The sequence below is a fragment of the Mizuhopecten yessoensis genome, unplaced genomic scaffold (assembly GCF_002113885.1).
Source record: "Mizuhopecten yessoensis strain PY_sf001 unplaced genomic scaffold, ASM211388v2 scaffold716199, whole genome shotgun sequence".
NCBI classification, from domain to species: domain Eukaryota; kingdom Metazoa; phylum Mollusca; class Bivalvia; order Pectinida; family Pectinidae; genus Mizuhopecten; species Mizuhopecten yessoensis.
This window is the reverse complement of record NW_018479997.1, coordinates 172,128-196,181: the sequence shown is the minus strand read 5'-3', so window position 1 is coordinate 196,181 and position 24,054 is coordinate 172,128. Positions and strand designations below refer to the sequence as shown.

Sequence of the window (24,054 nt, the reverse complement as noted above, 5' to 3'; positions counted from 1 at the left end):
AACAAGCTACAATACCTTGGTACAGCATCATGACAGTCGGCCGGAACTTGCGTTTTATTAGTGGACTTCAATTACAGGACAATGTGTCCGAAACGTATATGCAAATGTTGCTCTTGACTTACAAGTTATCTGAATTCTAGCACCCTTAACCACACCACAGAGTCATCGGCTGGAAAACACTTAGTACCCGTATGGGGATTTCCATGGCCAGTATCAAATATACAGGACTGAAACTGGGATACAGTGCCATGTTCTCGGCTGGATATGTTTTGTTATGAATGAAACCGAAAAACAGACATGCGAGCTTCTTATTTCACTTTTCACATATGCATGGATTCAGCAACTGGATTGCTAAGCTGTTTGAGTGATTTATGCTAGGTAGTAAAATGGATACCATGTTGTTCACAAACATAACGGAACTGGACATTCTACCTACTACCGACACCACAAGCGGTGCCTTGCCTGTGCGCTCACTAAATCCAGAGGAAGAGATGATACGTAGGATTTGGATGGCGTGGTACGAATGTAACATCACTATTTTGTCACAACTCTATCCTAGTGACGGTAAGTCTACGTAAAATTTGTTTTCTTGTCTATAACAACCACCTCTGTAAAACGGTACCTTCTTATCACAACCCTATCCTAGTGACGCTAAGTCTACGTCAACTATGTTTTCCTGTCCATAAAAACTACGTCTGTATAACGGCAACGTTAAACGTGAACATATTTTTTCCAACGGTTTTTAAGTTACATTTCGACGTAGTTTTAACTTTATTGGATTTAATTATATATTTAATCCTTTGTTCTCCATGTACATTTACATAGTGGAATATACAAAAATGTACATTCATCTTTCGATTATTAATCAGTAGCTGTCCATACTCGTATTAAATAACGCATCAATGGACCGTTACAGGTAACACAAATAGTTTTAAACACCAGCACATTTTACCAAATTTCATTTCTTGAGAATTGTGTGTTCTCGCTTGAAATGACTAAGCTGGACTGATTGATAAATACCTATCTAGAATTCATTGTATTAGTATTTAGATATGAAATGCATATGTATTTCCAAATAAATCACGCTATCTTCACCTATTCAATAAGTTAACAATATGCATTCATACACGAATGACAACAGTTCATGCTGTAAATACCTTGTCATTGCTACATTATGTACACGTTACTTCATTACCGATATGTTGTTTAATAACTGCCCGTTCCTTATACAACGGTGTCCCATTATTAATACAAATGGGCACTAATTTTTAAGAAGGCGAAAGCCGAAAACTGTCCATTCTGTGAGAGAATGAACACATTTTTTGCCTAATATTATGATTAACATCGAGATAATTTCATTCAATAAATGAAATAATATTTTTTTATTCAAATATTTTCATAATTAAAAAGAAAGATAAATAAAAAAAATGCATCAAGAAGTAAAAAGATGAATGAAGATATAAATATTTTTGTCAAATATTGAGGACTGAAGTAATTAATCCATACACCATACCGATGTATAATTTAAAATGATCTAAAACATGCTGACTGAAATTGCATTGAATCATATTTTGACACTCGTGATTGTTTTCTTCATGTATACAAACTTTATTCCTCAGTTATACTTTCTTCATTGTATACATACTTTAGTCCTCGGTGTTTACATGTAACATTCTTCGTTGCATGCATACTGTAGTCCATGGTGTTTACATGTAACATTCTTCGTTGTAAACATACTTTAGTCCAAAATGTTAACAATTGTTATTGTATAAATATTTTAGTCCACAGTGTTAACAATTTTTCATTGTATTCATACTTTAGTCCACGGTGTTTACATGTAACATTCTTCATTGTATACATACTTTAGTCCACGTTGTTAACAATTTTTCGTTGTGTACATACTTTAGTCCAGGGTGTTTTACATTCTTCGTTGCATGCATACTGTAGTCCACGGTGTTTACATGTAACATTCTTGGTTGTAAACATTCTTTAGTCCAAAATGTTAACAATTGTTATTGTATAAATATTTTAGTCCACAGTGTTAACAATTTTTCATTGTATTCATACTTTAGTCCAGGGTGTTTTACATTTTTCATTGTATACATACTCTAGTCCTCGGTTTTTACATGTAACATTCTTCGTTGCATGCATCCTTTAGTCCACGGTGTTTACATGTAACATTCTTCATTGTATACGAACTTGAGTACATGGTGTTTTACATTCTTTGTTGTATACGAACTTGAGTACATGGTGTTTTACATTCTTCGTTGTATACGAACTTTAGTCCTTGGTGTTTTACATTCTTCGTTGTATACGAACTTGAGTACATGGTGTTTTACATTCTTCGTTGTATACGAACTTTATTCCATGCTTTTAATTCGATTTTATCGATCTTTTCTTTAAACATGACCAACACGAGACGGCCAACTATAATATACTAGACAGTACGTTAAACGTGAACATTTCGAATTTCCTATCGTAAGCTTTCGCTTTATCCTCCTGCCTTTACATGTTGCAGTTGATTAGTTACTCAATAGATTGCTCCGTACATTATAAGTGATGAACAAGCAAGGTTCCGAGAGAAGAAAGTTGAAGACGACTACATTGTGCAGTTTCCATCATGATCTCATTACGAAACATTCTACATCGTTGTGCAATATGTTGCTAAATATTTCTTTTTAATATGTTCATTAATGTACCTTGTTGCATTGGTGTCGCTTTCACATTTCTTACTTTGTAGACGTGATATTCCTATGTTTCCCCTATATGTTCCTGGCAGGCTTTGTCGATGAAACAGAGGACGTTTATCATTGCAAAAACAACCTTGTCTTATTGTCCAGTAAGTTTTCTAACCACTCCATGTGCATCTTTCCGTTGATCAAATTTCGTCATAGTTTCATCTAATTGATTTCGAATTATAGTTTTGTTTACCCTTACACATTTTTCTGTTTCTTTTCTTTAACTGGTTACACTGATGTATTTAGTTTGTACCTGGTAATAGAGATACATTTTATATCTACCTCGTAGTGCGTGTTTTATACAAACCCCCCAATACATCATTGCGATATTACTTGCCGAGTCGCTGACTACTTTAATCCTAATGTGGTATCTTTTTTGAAAATTGTTATCTTTGTATAGTCCATTTCATTAATTACATCAAGTAATCATAAGCGGTAAAGCTTGTCCTTAACAAGCAAGCAAGACTAAATTGTAACGGTTACCCTTCAGTCTTTATAAAGCGAGATATCACGACTGTTTCTGGTGTAATGTTTGAATCATTGACATACCAAAAGCACAGGAAGCATGTCTATCTGACTCTCTAAAGACAACGCCCAGACGCCGTACTGACAATCAGACGTCTGTCCACTTGATCATCGCGTTGTAAATCAGGAACAGTTCACACGTGGTCGCTCCTCAACCAGGTCGGAGGGTCTGAAGCTGGTGATTTGAAGACATTGGTGACAATAACTGGATAAAACAAAGTTGCTACTCTACATCGACAAAAAAACATGTTTTCCAACTTGTCACAGCCAATATAAATATAATCTAGCATCCTTCCTACCTGACCATGACCTTATTAAGGATACAATTTAGGAACATGAAGTTGTATACGGAGACGAATGTTAGTGAAAGGCATACTCGGCAAAAAAGAAAAGTTTATATGTTACTTGCAGAACACTAGATATCGTTGATTATAAAATTACGTTTTACCGGCTATTGAGTTTGGTATGAATAACTGTATCGATTAGCAGTGTATTCCATTCCATCAGTCAAGCGTGAACTTCGCCAATCACTCTGTAGCTCAAAACAGATTTGTTCACTTTTCTCGTGTAAACGCATTTGCAAAACCCTTTCTATGAGAATACTAACTACGTAGGGGTGACGCAACGTGTAGTTGCGAGACGTTTTGGTGTAGCCTTAAAACTGTAAAACAGTTACAGTTGTGGGAACGCACAACGCATCAAAAATACCGTGCGCACACCGTGCATACATCGTTCACACACCGTCCGCCCATCGTCCACACATGGTGCGCACAACTGTGCGATTTAACAATCGTTCGCCCCGTTGTGCACTTCTCTCCGCACATCCGTGCGATATGGTACAATTTGTTGATCAATATTACGGAATGGAAAAAATAAACGTATACGTCTCTGCTATAATTAAGAGTATGTACAAATTTCCAATGCGTGTAATACAGTATACAGTGACCGTTAGACTGTCAGGAATGGGTTTGGCTCCTCGGTTACAGAACAGGTAAATAACAATTTGATGAGTGACCGGAGTTTTACCTGGCCTGTACTTGACACATAGAGCTGATATATGATACCGTATGACCGTTATGAAAACTCAACTGGACGTTTAATATTTGTTATCTGCATTCGTTTTGGTCTATAGCTCCCCTTCATCTGGTTTTCAAACCTTGGCGAGTTACGTAAGTGCCCCGGGCGGGGTAAACTACGGTCCAGGTACAAAGTGGCAACGTTTACCTGTGTAGCCGAGACTGTGTTGTAAATGTACACGTGTCGATTAAGGTCGTTTAAAAAACCCACAAAACACCATTTCTAAATTTAAGGAAGTATAGACAGAAAGATAAGCTAGAGTATAGAAACATACTAAAAAATCTAATTTTATGTTCAAACACGAAACCGTATATATTGTCAAGCCATTCCTTAATTTACACCAATCACGATTGTTATCGCCCAACGTTCGTCGATCGTCCGCACAAATGTGCGCAAGGAATGATCGTTCAATTTTGTATCGTTCGCACACCATGCACACATCGTGCGCACACCGCACATCGTGTAACGTTGTGCGATCCCACAAATGTACTGCAACGTTTAAACGCGACGGCGTCGACGTCCAACAGTCAAAGAACCAGTAGACCACGAGTTACGACCTCACAAAGACCGCTTAATACGGCTGAAGCATCTTCGCGACCGCGGTTTTCCTGCAGCTGTGACGGTAAGAACATTGCTTGGTCGTCCTGTAAGTGGCAACACGATACAAAACCGTTTGAAAATGCACCGCATGCATGCGAGATGGCCTTACACCGGCCACGTGTTAACGCGACGTAATCGTATCAATCGTCTAACTGGGGTCAAGCACACCACACATGGTAATTACGGCAATTTAATTACGTTTTGTTTTCGGATGAGTCGCGATATTCTTTGATTTATGGTGATTTGAGGCAGTGATTCTGGCGACGCCGTGGTAAAAACTGTTGTGTTGCCCAACGTGACATGTTTGGCAGGGGAACGCCATGGTCTGGGGCGGTATTTCTGGCGATAATCGTACCATGTTGATGATGGTTAATGGCAATTTACATGCGGCGCGATATTGTGATGAAATAAGACCTGTGAATGTCCCTTTCCTGCGGGTTCAGGGAGCGGCGGCAAATTTCCGACATGACAATAAACATCCCAAACGAGCCGTGTGACCAGGACCTTCCTGCAACAAATCAAGGTTCATGTTTTTCATTGGGCTACAAAACCGCCGGGTTTGTCTGCAATTAAGGATATTTGGGACGGTATCGGGAGGAAATTGTGGCGTCGGCCAAATCAGCCTTCCAACCTCCAGGAGCTTACACAGGCATTGTTGAGGAGTGGAATAATATTCCCCCTCACATCATCGGACGTTACACTAGACCAATGAGGTGTCGTTACAATGCAGGCATTGTTTTAGGAGAGGAACAACATTCCCCTCCACATCATCGGACGTTACACTAGCCCAATGAGTCGTCGTTACAATGCAGTCATTGGTTGAGGAGTGGAACAACATGCCCCTCACATCATCGGACGTTACACTAGCCCAATGAGGTGTCGTTATAATGCATGCATTGTTTTAGGAGAGGAACAACATTCCCCTCACATCATCGGACGTTACACTAGCCCAATGAGACGTCGTTACAATGCAGGCATTAGTTGAGGAGTGGAACAACATTCCCCTCGCATCATCGGACGTTACACTAGCCCAATGAGGTGTCGTTTCAATGCAGCCATTGGATAAGAAGAGGAGCAACATTCCCCTCACATTATCCCATGTTACACTAGCCCAATGCGGCGTCGTTACAGTGCAGTCATTGGTTGAGATGTGGAACAACACCCTCTCACATCATCCGACGTTACATTAGCCCAATGCGTCGTCGTAACATTGTATTCATTGGTTTAGTAGTGGAACAACATTCAGTAAGACGACTGGTTTCGCCCGTTGTCAGTATAATATGACCGGGTGGGGTGTCATGCTGGGTGTCTGCGGCAGTATGTTTAAGTGAGGAAGCACTATAAAGTCGGCATCAATTCCGCGCTATCGAAAGGAGAAAAACACGAACATATCGCAGCCTCCCAAAGCACACAGGTATACACTACACGCATGCGTTTTGCACACATGGGAGGCCGTCCATAAACGACCATTGCGGTTGATGGGACGTTAACCAATACTAAACAAAACCAAACCCTCACAGTATATGACGTTACACTAGCCCAATGAGACGTCGTTACAGTGCAGTCATTGGTTAAGGAGTGGAACATCCCCCTCACAAAAACCGACGTTACACTAGCCAAGTGGGGCGTCGTTATAGTGCAGTCATTGGTCGAGGAGTGGAACAGGATTCCCCTCACATCATCCGACGTTACACTACCCTAATAAGGCGTCGTTACAGTGCAGTCATTGGTTGAGGAGTGGAACAACATTCCCCTCACATCATCCGACGTTACACTAGCCCAACGAGGCGTCGTTACAACGCAGTCTTTAGTTGAGGAGTGGAACAACATTCCCCTCACACCATCTGACGTTACACTAGTATAAGGCGTCGTTATAGTGCAGTCATTGGTTGAGGAGTGGAACAGGATTCCCTTCACACCATCCGACGTTACACTAGCCCAATGAGGCGTCGTTACAGTGCAGTCATCGGTTGAGGTATGGAACAACATTCCCTTCACACCATCCGACGTTACACTAGCCCAATGAGGCGTCGTTACAACGCAGTCATTAGTTGAGGAGTAGAACAACATTCCCTTAACCCCATCCGACGTTACACTAGCCCAATGTGGCGTCGTTACAATGCATACATCCAAGCTGATGGTGGTCATACACGCTTCTAAGCGCGAAAACTTACAAACTTGACTCCCACCTGACGTTAACGTCCAAAAGTTTCGCTGAACCGTAACAAATTATTTAAACATTTAATTATCAAATAGAATACATCACAAAAAAATATTTCACAATTATTTCAACATATTTTAACAAAGCATGATATTCTTGTTAACTTTTGCTGAGAATATAATTGCAAACGTCAATAACCTTTATATACTATGAACTATTACTTTTGATATTCTGTTCTGTTTTTAATTCTTCTTTATTAAATGTTTCTTTGATACATGGAAGACTCGTACACTCTTACAGAGGGCTTGAAGCGAGTGATTATATGCTTGTTTCGTGGCAATGCTCATATTTCATTTATTCTGATTTGCCCACCCTAACCCTTCCAGTCATTGTTTTTGGGTTACAATTACAATAATCGCTCCAATGAAAATATTTGTCATATTTAAATCATACAGACATTCAAAATTGTAGATGCACCCCAATCTAAACAAAACAGCTATTTAACTGATACACACGTTTAAAAATAACTAACTTCTCTATTGACGATAGTTTGAATCTTTTATCTTTCATTTTAGACCTGCAGGTAGGGCGTAAGAATTGTACCTGCTGCCCCCAATTGCATGATCGTAAGAGGCGACTAAATTTGGGACCTTATCTCTTCTCTCCTTTCTAAATAACTTTCTTCTTCCTAATGTCTCCCTTGACAATGCCTCACTTTTGGCCATTTGTTGAGCGTTCGCCCCTGTGAGGAAGGCTTTGGGTTCTGTCCCCTGGCCGAGACATACCAAAGTCTTTAAAAATGGTAGTTTCTACTCCTGCTTAACGCTCAGCAAATTAGGAGTGGGACGACTGGTTCGCCCGTTGTCAGTATAATGTGACCGGGTGGGGCGTCCTGCTGGGTGTCTTCGGCAGTATGTTTCAGTGAGGTAGCACTATAAAGTCGGCATCAGTTCCGCGCTATCACAAGGAGACAAACACGAACATATCGCAGCCTCCCAAAATACACACACATACACTACACGCATGCATCTTGCACACAGGGGAGGCCGTCCTTAAATGACCTTAGCTGTTAATAGGACGTTAAACAAAATCAAACAAACAAACAAACAATTTTTTTTTAGACAAAGTTTGTTTTGAGAAAAAAAAATTGTCGAAATAATGCTGTGCTTTGAACCATTTGATCTACATGTAGCAACATGAGAAGCTTTGATCTTTGTATCAAACGTAATAAAATCCTTTCAATCTTGTTTTCATGATACTGTCACTTTTCCTACAGAAATCAGATGTTTAATAGTGTTCGATAACTGGTAACATAATTATGCTACGATCAGATAGCCCTACAGTGACTCGAACACTTTCGTCTCTTATAATAACAAACAGAATATATCACAGAACTATCATTTGACTGAAACGTTTACTGTATTTCTCTAGATACATGTTCTGTGGTGGTCTGAGGAAGTCGATCACACTCCGGAAATGGAGCATTCTACATGATGAGTTTTCTTCATAACAGCTACCTCTCTTATCTACAGATACACATTGTTGTTGCTTTTTACACGATTATTTGCAATAATTATAACGGAAATTAGTACCTAACAGCGGTCGGACGGACGGACTATTTGTCCCAAATAATGAATAGAGCAATACTGCTTAAAACGGATGTATTTGTATCCATTCTCAGTACGCTGTGAAGCTAAAGTCAAGCAATTTGTATATGAAAACACTTTGTATTCTAGTTACATCGCAGAGTACGTGAACCTTTCAGTTTGTTTAAAGAAAACAAAATTCGTGAACACTCAGCTTTTAATCAAATAACACAAACATGCAATATATCATAATGTTCTTTGTGTGGTGTGCTACAAAATAAAAATAATTCCTTTCGAGATATTTCTACGACAATCTACAGCTTGTTATGAAGTGTAGTAATTATCATCGCACACCATAAATAGAGTAAGGGCCATGTTTATTCATTTACTATCGAAATTCGTCCTTGATTAATCAAATATATTAAAATACATGCCGTAGTAGAATCTTTAATAATAGGCCAATCCGCTTAAACCTTAGACAGCTGTTGGGTAAAATGGATGAAAAAATTACGAAAGCTAGCAGTGTACGTACATCAATGCACGTTCACATATGGATGCAATTTCACGTGTCATCTCAACCTCAAAGAACAGATAGGTCTTTAATTACCGTTTGATGTCCTTGAACTTAGATCGGCCGTGCACAGTGCAATACCTTTGCATTGGCTGTTCACGTTTTCTTGGTAGATCAATCTGAAATGTCCTAACGACTAGATAGTATGTTGATATACATTTGGCCTTATTTTCAAATGGGCAGTATTAGGCAACTTTATATAATATTACCGAATAAGCAATGCATGTTGATCAACGGTATGAACTTTCTTTACATTTTCACTAATGGTAGTTCCACATACCGTTTAACGACAATGGCAAAAAGTTTGTCCTGATGTTATAATGAAATAACCAAAACCACCTCGTATACGTAATAATGCACTATGTCACCGTATTTGTAAGCTTATGCAGAAATTTGAGTTGAATGTTTTCCTTATTCCATTCTGAAAAACAGTTGTGCATCAAAGTTACTTTGCTTATTGAGTTAATCAAAATATTAATTGTGCACGTCCGCGCTCCCTCGTGGTGTAAATGATCAGAGTATAGTGTATAAGAGGACCGCATCACAACAGTAAGAGCCGGAGCTGATGTTATCACATTTGATCTATAACTCAATTTACGCCTATTCATCTGTCCAGTACCAGTGTGTCCCGTAGATTATATTATCGCATTTTCGTAGCTAACAGTTTCCAATTTGTTGAGTGTTTATCACCCAATTTAGCATTGTTATTGACCTACTGTTCTTCATAGTAAACTAAATTTTACTAAAATAACACATAAAACTGAATAAACTGAATACTACATCAATTTGTAAATCTGCCATTTATGTTGTAGGCAGACGTACTAATGTTAATTAAGTTGTAATTCTTAACATCTATTGCATCAGAAACATTGTCGGTAACATCATTGACTAAAGGGTGAAACAGCTTGGTGAAGGTAAAGTAATTCTCTGGTTTTACATACATGTAACACTGTAGATTCATAGGCGCTCTTTACATTGTGTAGCCCTTTATAACTCATTGAGCAGTATCTTTCATGGTGTTAAAGCTACAAGAATTGTTTAAGTCAATAATATAAATCGTACCGTGACAAGCTTCATTTCCTCGTTTGTATTGATTTCTCTTTTATATGATTTTGCATGTAATTGAACATCTGTTATTTCTGTGTTGTATAAATAACTTGGTCTGAATACAAAATGGTCTGTACTGTATAACCATCTGTTATTTTTGGGTTGTCATTGACCAATGTGTATATACCTTGGTCTGAATACAGCATGGTCTGTGATGCATTACAAAAATACGTAACTCCTGTGTTGTCATTGACCAATGTTGTTATACCTTGGTCTGGATACAGAATGGTATGTACTGTATACTCATACGTAACTCCTGTGTTGCCATTGACCAATGTATAGATAACTTGGTCTGAATACCGAACGGTCTGTGATGTATTACAAAAATACGTAACTTCTGTGTTGCCATTGACCAATGTATACATAACTCGGTCTGAATACAGAACGGTCTGTGATGTATTACAAAAATACGTAACTCCTGTGTTGCCATTGACCAATGTATATATAACTTGGTCTGAATACAGAATGGTCCATGATGTATTACAAAAATACGTAACTCCTGTGTTGCCATTGACCAATGTATAGATAACTCGGTCTGAATACAGAATGGTCTGTGATGTATAATCATACGCAACTCCTGTGTTGTCATTGACCAATGTATATATAACTTGGTTTGAATACAGAATGGTCTGTACTGTATAACCATCTGTTATTTCTGTGTTGCCATTGACCAATGTATAGATAACTCGGTCTGAATAAAGAATGGTCTGTGATGTATTACAAAAAATACGTAACTCCTGTGTTGCCATTTACCAATGTATAGATAACTCGGTCTGAATACAGAATGGTCTGTACTGTATAACCATCTGGTATTTTTGTGTTGTCATTGACCAATGTAAAATGACTTGGTCTGAATACAGAATGGTCTGTACTGTATAACCATCTGTTATTTTCGTGTTGTCATTGACCAATGTATAAATGACTTGGTCTGAATACAGAATGGTCTGTACTGTATAACCATCAGTTATATCTGTGATGTCATTGACCAATGTATAGATAACTCGGTCTGAATACAGAATGGTCTGTGATGTATTACAAAAATATGTAACTCCTGTGTTGCCATTGACCAATGTATAGATAATTCAGTCTGAATACAGAATGGTCTGTGATGTATTACAAAAATACGTAACTCCTGTGTTGCCATTGTCCAATGTATATATAACTTGGTCTGATCTCTTTTTTTGTCTTCTATTGTCATTATCAGACACCAATTCATGCATGTTGCCATCTGCAGTTTAGTATATAACACACATGTTCTATTTAAATGAGAGCAGCTTCAATTATACCAGGCAAAAATAGTTGTTGACACTTTGTTGCTTTCAACGGTATTTACAGGTTTTCATAAATCGATACATTTTGCCAGAACACGGTCACACACATCTATAAATACATACATGTACGACTTTTTTTAGCGGTGAATGTTTTGTATTTTTGTTATTTATTTTGAAGTTTAATGAATACTCACTGACGCTCGGATAGGTAGCTAAGTAATCTTTCCGTCGACATATATATCATGACTTACGACTTTCCTTATCTAAATCAAACGAAGCTCAAGTTCTAAGTGTTCCTGACCCATCTCATGATCAACGTTTGAGTTATATTTAAAAGTAATTTGCTGTAAATAAGTGATGCTGAGAAAAGGTCTGTTTTTTACACGATAAACTGATAAAAACCCAACTTGTTCATAAGTTATTGAAAGAGAAATGCTCATCATTCAGATAGTTGAGTTTGGTTCGGACATCAGCGTCAAGAGACATAGAAATGAAAATAAACTGTATTTTGCTTTCCTTTTTATATTTCAAATTGTTTATTCTTTTTGAATGATGGACCTGATATAGTTAACACATTGAAAGTGGATCGAATTAAACATACACTTGTGTTGCCCAATGTCTGGCTTCGCGATAATAAAGATCCGACATGAATAGCTCTGATAACTTTGCATTATGTATAATATTAAGGTAAAGCGAATCACTACCAGTGTTATGAATGCTAAGGAGAGCTCCAGAAACGGCTGCTTTTCGTCGTTGGAGTTACTTGCCCCTCGTTTGTTTTTTCGGTTAGAGTGACTGCCTAGCATACCTCATTTGCGATAGAGATCAATAAAAGGCTGCGTTACCGTTAAACGACAACATGGATGACGAAGGGCCGCCTCGAAAGCGCAGAAAGAATGGGCAGCGTGTGAAGGAAACAAAAGGTATGTCAAGTTAGAAAAGGGAGAAGTGACAATCAGTTTTATATTGATATCGATGTTGTTGGTTTGTATATTTTCGGAACGTTTATGCACGTAATATCTTCAAATGTCACCGATAACGCACTAAGTTGTGACCTACAGCTGACCTACATCTATGTATACATTTGTACATGTTGGAATAATGATACAGAGTACGGGTTCGACATAACGGCCCCGTTATAATAACATGTACACGAGAAATGATCTCTTGTGAAATTACGAATTACAATTTCTGACGTAGGTAATACCCGGTGTCGGCCGACACAGACGCAAACAACAACAACACAGATGTCAACAACAACGAAAACGACAACATAGATGTCAAAAACAACGACAACCACATCACAGATGTCAACAACAACACTATAGACGATGAGGCTGACGTGTGTGTTGCACCAGCCACCCCCACTGTGCATGAAGTTGACAAAGAGGAAAAAGACTGGGAGAAAAACCTGATGAAGTGGAACGAAAGGAGGGGAGTGGTTGAGCGCAGTGTTCTGAGCGAATTTCTTGAGAAAGTTTGCCATGCATGTGGTTGGATGCTAAGGTTGTCCAACACATTTCAAGAACGGCATTATAGCCTCAGGAATCTGCTCTACATAAAGGTGTGTACTCTAAATATATATTTTAAAATGCCAAATTATGTTTGTGCAATATTATAGAATGAGACTAATGACTGTACTATAAAGCTGTTTTGTTTGGATTTTGTGTAGATCATACTGTCTACATAATGATATTTGTCCTCATTAACATAACAAATGAAAACATCACATAGTTTGGTGAATAATCCATTAGTTGACCAACTAAAAAGTTCATAATCTAGCTGATTGTGTCACATCATAATTTATGACAGCTGAACAATGAAAATGACCATTCAGCCATAGCTTCACAAATAGACTAGTGCTATTGAAACACGTGTAATTTTATATCTGTTTGCATATTGAATAAAATATTTTCTTCATTTTTGATAGCGTGCTCAAGAAACATGTGGGACCATTACAACCATCCCTACAGGAAAGAGGCATGGAAAGTATCGTTACAGTTGACACAAAGAGTTTCATCAAGAAAAAGGCACCAAAGGAGAAGTCCTACAAGCAGGAGGATTTATGTTGACAGAATGGAATCACATATTCAGCACATTCTGCCTAAGAAAATTCCAAAGCACTACGTGATCTTGTTACATACTTGAAATACGATCTTGTTCCCCATGGCCAATGTAAAACAATTGCATACCATGTAGAAATGATGAGAGTAAGGGAAACAAGATATCATAATCTTGTTGCTTTACAGCCTCTTGCTGGTGAGAAAATTGTGTCAGGTTTTATGGCCAAAAAATGGCTTTATCAGGTTTGAACATTTGTCATTTGAAGTTAGCATATATTCGCGATGCTAAAATGGTGTAAAATTACTTTTCACTGAAACTAAAGGAAACAATGATGTGCGTGTCACAAAGACATTGAGTTTTAATACAAGATGTGACAACATATTCAGCAAAGTGATACAAAATGAAATTAGGTATACATTTTACATTTGTCTTGGGACTTGAAACTGTTCAACTGATCATAGCTAGGTTCTATTTTGTTGGAGTTTTTACACATCTTACAGAACTTGATTGGTGAGTTCAGTGCTTGCAATTTTGTTTCCATTTGGACAATTTTTATGTGAATTTTACCACTTTTCACTTTTTGTTATAAATTTCATTTATAATTTGTACATATTGACATTTTTTTCCCCATGTTACTGTTACAATTGTTATTTGTTCAAAATATGTGTCTCAATATTACTAAAACTGTAAATATATGCATTGTATGTTGTTGGTCTGTTTGTATTTGTTTTACATCTTTTTCTGTTTGTATGTGAGTATGCATATATATATGTTTATATTTATTTATTTTGTTAGAAAACTGTTTATTGTTTTATTTGGAGTTTACAAATCTTATTTGTTATTTTTCGATATCTATTTATATTGTTACTCCATATTATACATATTTCATTACAATTTACAATTTTATTTTTTTATTTTTCTGTACCTAATTATGTTGTTACTCCATAGTGTAAATATTACTATTACAATTTACAAATGTTATTTGTTATTTGTTTTATATTTATTGACATTATATTTGATTGAGATGCTACACTGTACATGTTACCGGGGTATTTACTATTGTATACAATATACTGTTCTAAGAGTTACCTCCCTTTTCAAAAATAAAAATCAGAATGTCATTCAACTATTGCTTTTTACCGGTTGAAATTAGCATATACTGTATAAATGGACAATAAAATATTGCATGAGGTATACACCAGGTATTTTTGTTATTTATTCTTTAAGGATCCTCGTCCCTCCGCCTAAAAATGTTATGAGGCATTGGGTTTTTTTCTACGCGCATCGCTATTGCATAACCAAATCATTTCAGAAGAATAACCCATACCTTGCGGTAGTTTCTTCAGATTTTTTGGGATATTATGAAATTTTCAATGGAACAAAATGAAACAAAATACATTTTATTTGATGCAAAAATGGTTTATTAGAAATAAAACACATAAAAAATAATAACAATGTCAATATTGATGAACAAAACACACAGAAACTGAGTAATTTTCTAACAATAATACTAAAACAAACAAAAATGCCCGTCACATGAATCAATAAATTTCCGAGTGCCAATGCAACATGTTTAGGACAATGAAAAGAAAATATAGGTGACAAAAAATAAATATCTTGCGGACATATTTATTAAACAAAAAAAATATAAAGATAAAAAAAACTAAACAAAAAAGAGAAACAACTCTTACATTTGTACCAATAATAATTCTAAATCCCAAAAAGTCATATATACGAATAATACAGTAGGCATTACCAACCATTAAAATTAATTCAAATAACCAATATAAAACAAGATTGCACATTCTGTATGAATAACATTATAACAAACAATGTAATTTACTGTGTCATAGCAAAAATGTCACAATGAACAACAATAACAAAATTTCACATACTTTACACAACAATTATAAACTTTTACATTCTGAACAAAACAATAATAAACTTTCACATTATGTACAGATAACAACATACCATATTGTGACATAAAAAATATCACACTATATAGCAATAATAAACTTTGTCAATATATACAGATAACAACATATATTGTGGTTTACCAAATATCACACTATACAACAATAATAAACTTTTACATTCGGTATAAATAACAACATACTATATTGTGGTATAAAAATATCACATTGTAAAAATAACACTGTTGTATGTAACATAATAAATAACCTTGAAATATAGGCCTATTTGGGCACATACATGTACTAACAAATATAGAATATAATCCTGACTATTGTGATGCATAAAATACTTCCCAGGTCAAAATGTCTTTCCTGTCGGGTATTGCACAACCGTAGCCTAGTACCGCATTCCTTACAACCTGTCTGGTCCAGGTATTCATATATAACATCGCAAGTTCAACCACTCGCCTACCCTGCGACCAGGTTAAACAGTTATTGACGTATTCATGATCACTAGTACTGGAGGGATCATCATCGGACGTCGGTGTCGGCTCATCAGTAAAATTGCCAGTAAGCTTAGTAGGGGCCTCCGTAGCCAGCGTCTCTTCAATGTGTGAACGAGTGTCACCTTGTTTCGTCGCATAGTCGTGGTCTAGCAGTTGATATTGGACATCGTTGTTGTTATTATTGTCAGTTAATGCGTTTAGTTTACATTTAAAACGGCCGATTTTATGTCGGGTTTGCATGTCGGCCATCACCTCCACGACGTTGTTTACATCGTTACGACAGCTTTTTTATCCACACTTTCGCGATTGGAGATTTTCAACGCAAGGGACACAACTCTGTAGTCGAAACGTTATTCAAACGAAATCTATTCAAGGGAAGATAACAACATTGTCGACATGGTAATCAGGGGCAGGTGACTCTAACACTGAAGAATTTTATTCCTTCTATGGATAGCAGATATATAATACTAATTTTTGATGTAATCATAAATCTTCGGAACACATTTATGCTTGGTTGTTCGCTTTACTTTAAACATTGGTAGTTTCTACTACTGATTAACGTTCAGCAAATTAGGAGTGGGACGACTGGTTCGCCCGTTGTCAGTATAATGTTATCGGGTGGGGCGTCCTGCTGGGTGTCTTCGGCAGCATGTTACGGTGAGTAAGCACTATAAAGTCGGCATCAGTTCCGCGCTATTACAAGGAGACAAACACGAACATATCGCAGCCTCCAAAAATAAACACACATACACTACACGCATGCATCTTGCACACAGGGGAGGCCGTCCTTAAATGACCTTAGCTGTTAATAGGACGTTAAACAAAATAAAACCAAACCAAACCAAATTACCTTAAGACTGCAAGTCACAACGGTTCCAGTTTGACCAAAGATATAGTGAAATGTAGAATTGAAAGATGGAGGATAAGTTATTTTAAGGGAAACTTAATTTGCATTTGTATTATTGTCTTACAGATGAAAAGCTTCGACACAACGGGTATAAATGACTGGAAGAAATTATTCGGGTCCTTTTTTAACTGAAAAAATGATACGGGTACTTTTATATATAAAGAAATGATTGGGGAACTTTCGTAGCTGTATAAATGATTGGGAAACTTTCGTATCTGAAGTATGATGATTTGTTTACTTTGCTGGACTTCTGGATTTGTAATGTTTACACTATACGAACAACATTACAATAGTGAATTTATTCGTAACGGCAAAACCAACATATTTAAATGACTAACTTGTTTAGTTCAGGTAAAAAAGAAACATCTCAATGGAGATTTGTATTTATTGTTATTGTAAAAAAAGGTTTAAAACTAGCTTAATAGTACAAACCTATTGAACGGAAGTAAATGTGGTACTGCTAGACTGTTAAATAAACATAGAGATATACCATACAGATAGATATGTTGTTAAGAGGTAAATGGCGTATAAAAAAGTTTGGTTTGGTTTTATTTTGTTTAACGTTAAATTATATAATATCAACTTTATTTATTTTACAAAAATTATGAAACAAATTATTTCAACCTATATTAACCACACTTGTTGGCCCGGATGTTTTCGCGAGGACGGTCTTGGTGTGGGAGAAAACCGGAGTACCCGGAGAAAACCCACGTAGTCGGGCAGGTGACCCCAACCTTTTCAAGTCCGACCGGGAAATCTAACCCCGGCCGCCTTGTTAAAAGGCAAGTGCGCTATCCACAGCACCATCCGACCACCCTTATTAACAGCTAAGGTCATTTAAGGACGTGTCTCCATGTGGGTAGTGAATGCGTGCTTGCGTGTGTGTATGCAGGAGAAAGGGTACATTTTGTATGTTGGTGTGCTTGCCTCTTTGTGATAGCGCGGATCTGATGCTGATTGTATAGTGCTATCTCACTGAAATGCCACGCCGAAGGCACCAATCACAGCATTCCACCCAGACACATTATACTGACAACGGATGAACCAGTTGTTGCCAATCCCCTTAATGCTGAACGTTACGCAGGGAACTATATCTGATAAATTAGAACGGTAGATATATCTGAAGGGCAAAACATGTAGATGCATGTGATGTTTAGTTAAATGAGCAAATATCGAAATTGGATATTTGTATTTATAATGTACACGAAAATTAATTAGTGACGGATTAAGATAAACAGTAAATATCTTAGGGTATATATATATATTGTTATATATCTTGGTAGATATATTTTGCCAGATTTAAACTGCCAGACTAGTATTGTTCAGCTGACAAAAATTCGGACATCTGAGCACAAGAAATGTCTTTCGGCATGAACAAAAGATTTGATATCTTTCTGTCACTTTTAAGACTTCAATATGAAAATGGTTTCAGATGCATTGTTTAGCTTTAAATCTTTTACCTCGTTTATAGTAAAGGTTGATTTCGACTGAAGGTTAATCTGTTTCTGTTGCCCATTTTATGATTGTTCATTTTTAGGAGGCACGGTAACCTAGTGGTAGAACGCCGGGCTCGTGATCGAAGTGTTGTGGGTTCGAATCACGTCAGTGCTGGAATTGTTGAATGTTAGCTGTGAGCGTCGAAATGGCAGCACCGGTTGTATGCTCCCCAGAGAGTTGAGAAATATATTGGCTGGTTGCAAAGGCCCTATAACCACGGATAATAATTTGCTAACTGCTTTGAGACGACCTACGAACTAGGTTGTGATGAAGGAAGACAAAGTGCAATACAGATCGTAGCAATAAAAATAGTGTGTTTTCAATCTGTACATTGATACTTGCCCTATTACATGTACCGATCTACTCTCTGATCAGTGATCAGCACCGACACTTATCAAAAGATGGGCTGACCTCAAATTAATTATAACACCTGAAAATGAATAGTCAGTAAAGTAGGTTTACTTCCTAGAATGTCTTGCTAGCTCTACTAATACGCACTGAATGATTTTTGCTACAGGTGGGCTATACTGTAACGCTACATTTGATGGCTGGGATTGTTGGAATTACACGTCTGCAGGAACTCGCATCTATCACGATTGTCCAACTTTCCTTCGCCACAAGTACGGTCAACCTACAGGTAAATATATCCTACGCCACAAGTATAATCTACCTACAGGTAATTAGATCCTCCTGCACGAGTATTATCTACCTACAGATAAATAATTCTTCTGACACCTGCCTACCTACAGGTAAATAAATCATCCGGCACAAATACGGCCTACCTACAGGTAAATAATTCCTAACACAAGTACGGCCTACGTTCATATTTTCTTTACTATCTACTGTTTTACATATTTTAATATATATTTTGATATATTTACAGTTTTTATATAATCGTGACAATTTCGCTCTTCCCATATTTTAAAGTAACATTTCTAATTTTCCATATGCAGTTTTTACATGTCGTTGTTAATGCGGTTGTGTATTGGATTTTTTTATTTTTTCGTTAGTTGCAACATCATAGTTTGCGTTAATTACGATTCTTCGACGCTTAGAGGGTATACAAGTTGGTACATTGCAATTTTACCCTCTTCCCCAACCCACACACAAATCCGGCTTTCATCCTTTGCCCCAACTTTCAATTTACTCTACCCAGATTACGCCCACATGGACCGTATACTTGCGCAGGTTGATAAAATTCTTTTTTTCCTACACATTTTTTTTCATGTTGGCAAGTATAAATTATTGAAAGGTTTTACACGTATGTATAGTACAAACAGGATGTGTTTATGTATACCGTACTAGTCATCGAAACGTCACACGTAACATGTTCTGGTTGTACTACATCAAAATTTTCTACGAAACATTTGTTTTGCTATCTACCGAGGGTCTGCATAACCGTTTGAATCCACCACCGGTATCAGATGAGTGTTCGTGCATAAGGGGAAGCCACTCGAACAAGAAAAGTTATACCGCCAATGACAGCCAAATAGCCAAATTGAGTTAGGGTTGAAAAACAATATTCACTGGAATAGGTAAATTGTAATCTGAAAAAAGAATCGGAAAATTATTTTGTTAGGAATTGTTTAATAATGTATGTGTAATGTTTATTGCGCTTGCAATGCTGATAACGTATTATGGAATTATTAATTATTGGTTATGTGGTTATAACAGGTTATCACGGAATTATTGCGTTTGAAATGTTGATAAATTATCGAGGAATTATTGTATTTGAAAGAATGATTGGTTTAAGTTTAATTTAGTTTAACGTCCTATAAACAGCTTAGGTCATTTAGGACGTGCCTTCATGTGTGTAGTGTATGCGTGCTTGCTTGTGTGTGTGCAGGAGACAGGGTATGAAATGTTGATTTCGAGGAAAATTGCATTTGTTGATACATTATCACAGAATTAGTATGTGTGCAATGTCGATAAATCGGTACAAAAGTGATTACATTTAAAAATTAAATCGATGAATATGAAATCTTACGTAATGCCGATATTTTTTTCAATAAATTATATGCGTGTGTGGGAATAATGAAGGAGTTTCAGCTTATGTCGTTTTGGTAAATAAATGGAATATTTTTGCCTTATCCATTATATCTGTTCGTGTAGTGCAAATATATGTTGATGAAGAGTAATGTTAAGTCATATTTAAGGTTCTTTTGTGCAGTTGTTTTCAAGGTTTATATCGTGTGTGTCATATTTATCAATTATTTAGCAATAAATGGCTTCAACTCAATACGACTTTATGGCTGTTTGTGATTTAAAAACATCATTTTGAACAAAAAGTCTTGGAATCGTTTGGATTTCTGTCGCGTTCGGATTATTATGTTATGATTAGAAGTACTCTTCACGGGTCATCGTGGGTGGAGTGTGTATAATTGATTATGCAGACGCTTTGCCCACTCCTCGCTGGTATAATTGATTATACAGACGCTTTACTCTCCTTGCTTCTCTTATGGTCAAATCACCGGAGTCGTCGTCCGTTTGCTTGAAATGAGTTAAAAATATATTTGAACATACAATACCCAACCAACCGTGACTTTAATGTTATCCATGGTCTAATATGCATTGTTTTGTAGTATATATTTTAAAGTTGGCAATATATAAGCGATCATTACAATCTAAGTTTTGATAATGTACCAGGAATAGAATAGAATAGAACAAACAGCAAGTATCCGTTCTTTAACATACATGGAATTCATACATTGTAGATTTTCACTTGGTTTAGTAGAAAACTATGTGCTTCTCTCACAGCGGCAGTTTGAGGTCGCTTGCAGTAGGACGTTTCCCGAACATTTGTTGACCCTGGTTTTTGTTTTGTTATCTCTATGATAATTTTTAGTTACCAAGTCGTTATGAATTAAGAACTTCACAAAGGTATTTTACAAAAAGACTTGATAAAATTAAGAATAACGTTCAAATTATTTTGTGCTTTGAAAGGTCAAGCGTTCAAGGATTGTCGTGTTGACGGGACGTGGCTGACCCATCCTGATACTGGGCGGACATGGACAAACTATACACCATGCGCCAGCAACAAGGAGGTAACTATTCCCTCCTTCTCCATGTGCTATCACAAATCCTGTCACTTCTTTCTATCTCTGGTTAAGGTGAAGGCCATTATTAACATTTCCTAAAACGTCCGTCATCTATCTTGTCTACCTCATTTATCTTCATTTCTCCTTGATTCGGATCTTTCATCCCCTTGAAACAAATAACACGAAGGTTTCCTATGACATAATGTACTTTCACGTAATTGCACTAAATACCAGGTTTATTTAAGGATAGACGTTAGTTTTCTTTTGGAGATACTAGTATAAACATAAACGTTATAGTATAACAGAAATAGAGCCCTAATAACCCATATTGTCTGCTTCATCCCGGCAACGCATCACCAGATTTCCATGCACCTGTCGAATATATATTTACAGCCTTTAAATCCATTTAATCCATTAAACTGATATATTTCTTCTTCCAAAACATCGTGCAGTCGATTCTGGTTATGAGAAATGTATGTGTTTTCACACCACGATAAATGGAGGAATGATAATTGACAACGTTTTACATAAAAGGACTGAGTATATAAAGACAACATTACCTGTTCTTTATATTTTCTCATTGACGATGTTCTTATCTTGGAAACATTCTAATCAACTGTGTCATGTTTGTAAATGCAATGTGAAGAAAATAAGAAACGGAAAATCCTGTTTGGCAGTAAAATCAAATGGCAACTTTTTGATTGCTAATCTCGAGAACTGTTAAAATCGTTAGATAAAATAATTTCCTATCATGGTATCAATGATAAATTGCTTCATTGTGTACCTCATACTCCATTGCTTTACATTACAGACGCTACAGAGAGTCATCAGTATATACTACAGTGGATACGCTCTCTCCATCATCCTCTCCATCGCATCTCTCCTCATCTTCTCCTGCTTCCGGTAAGTACGCCATCATCATTTATCCACTCACTGCAAATCTCATCTTCTCAACCATCCGGATAGTACCTCTACAACTTTAACAACTCGACACTCTCTCATTTTCACGAACTTCCGGTGTGTATTTCTCATTACTGAATCCTTCGCTGTTTTCTCATCCTCATCTACTTATGGCAGAAAGTCATCATTATTCTTTCACTCGCCGCTTTCATCGTCTTATGCTTAGCCCTCCTTAAATATAATGTATGAGTTTGGTACGGGAGAGGATACTGATGATTTATTTACCTTAGGTAAAGAAAATGAGAGATGTGGTGACGATAAAAAGGAGTAGTTGTTAATAAAAACAATGGATTACGTTCGAAGTTTTCAAAAGTAAAGAAAATGTTAGTGGTGAAACCGAATACATATGTGATAAGAGGAAATATTTGTGGAGCAATATTCACCAAGAAAAGTAAATTGCTTTGATGAAACTTTCCACATTTCTTCAAACAGTTTTTATACAGAATTTTAAAAGTCAATAGTTCCGAACGATGCAGCAACGTTGCACAGGCAATGCACAATCGATGTCACTGACGATCAGCGATAAACGTGTTACGATAAACAGTCCATTTTAGACAAACTCCGTGATTATAGCATGATTCTAGGAATCATTTATGTATAGAAAATAACGCAAACGAAACGATTCCACCTTATACAATATAACTCAGGCCTAGGAGTTTTAACTTTGAAACCTTACAGCCTCCACTCACGGCCAGCGGGAGCCATTTACCTGTGTTTAGATGCTGTTGACTGGGTGAATATCCTCACCTGCCAAATCCATGCAGTACCTGTCATTATCACAATCATAAAAAAACGTGGTCTCCCATGTATGGCTTCTCGTTGGTATGATTAAAGTATTTCTCTTGGCGGCTTCACACACAGAGAAACACACCATTTCATTTGAATATTTGTGTCATAGTTATCTCCCTTGTAACATTTAACATGGTCCCCTAGTGACCTCGCACACAGAATGTAGTTGCATCTCCTCGGTAACATTTATCTTCGTGCCCTGCTGTCGATATTTAGTTCATACTCTACCATTGTGTCATGTAGATTGATCCATTGCAGACAGCTCCACTGTAGCCGGGTGACGCTACACAAACATCTTTTTATCACATACGTCCTGTCCGGCGCTGCCTGGATCCTCATGTTCGCTCTGATGGATATGCCCGGCATGGTCAAAGACAACCAGGTATTTAAATCATCCTTACTAACTGGTTCAGGTGACAGCCATATCACTCATTCAATATTTTGTAAAGATAAAAATGGGAAAAGGTGTTCCGGTATGAGAGCAAAACCAACTTATCGAAATAGTGTTCCGCCTTCTATAAGATTGTCGAACACGCTTTCATGAGTGTTTTATGCATCAGCCAGTTTATATCGGCCTTTAAAACCTTCAGCGTATTCTTTTGGATATTGATTTCATCATAAGTCATATATATGCAAGTGGGTTTTTTCATACAGTCGTCCAAAAAGTATCGAAATTTCTCAGAAATGACACTGTCTAAATGACACTAGCACTTATTAAAAGCCGTAATCGCAGTAAGCCCA

The 24,054-nt window shown here is 37.0% G+C and overlaps 1 protein-coding gene across 1 annotated transcript in view; it reads left to right on the top strand.

Annotated features, from left to right (window-relative positions):
• Positions 1–312: 312 nt before the first annotated feature.
• The window catches only part of LOC110442057 (calcitonin gene-related peptide type 1 receptor-like), a 50,434-nt gene continuing 26,692 nt past the window's right edge, over positions 313–24,054 (top strand). The window contains exons 1-5 of the mRNA XM_021485482.1: positions 313–564; positions 19,044–19,163; positions 21,470–21,570; positions 22,376–22,467; positions 23,572–23,695. Of these exons, the coding sequence (XP_021341157.1) occupies positions 372–564; positions 19,044–19,163; positions 21,470–21,570; positions 22,376–22,467; positions 23,572–23,695 (630 nt within the window). The 5' untranslated portion in view covers positions 313–371. The remainder of the gene's footprint in view (positions 565–19,043; positions 19,164–21,469; positions 21,571–22,375; positions 22,468–23,571; positions 23,696–24,054) is intronic.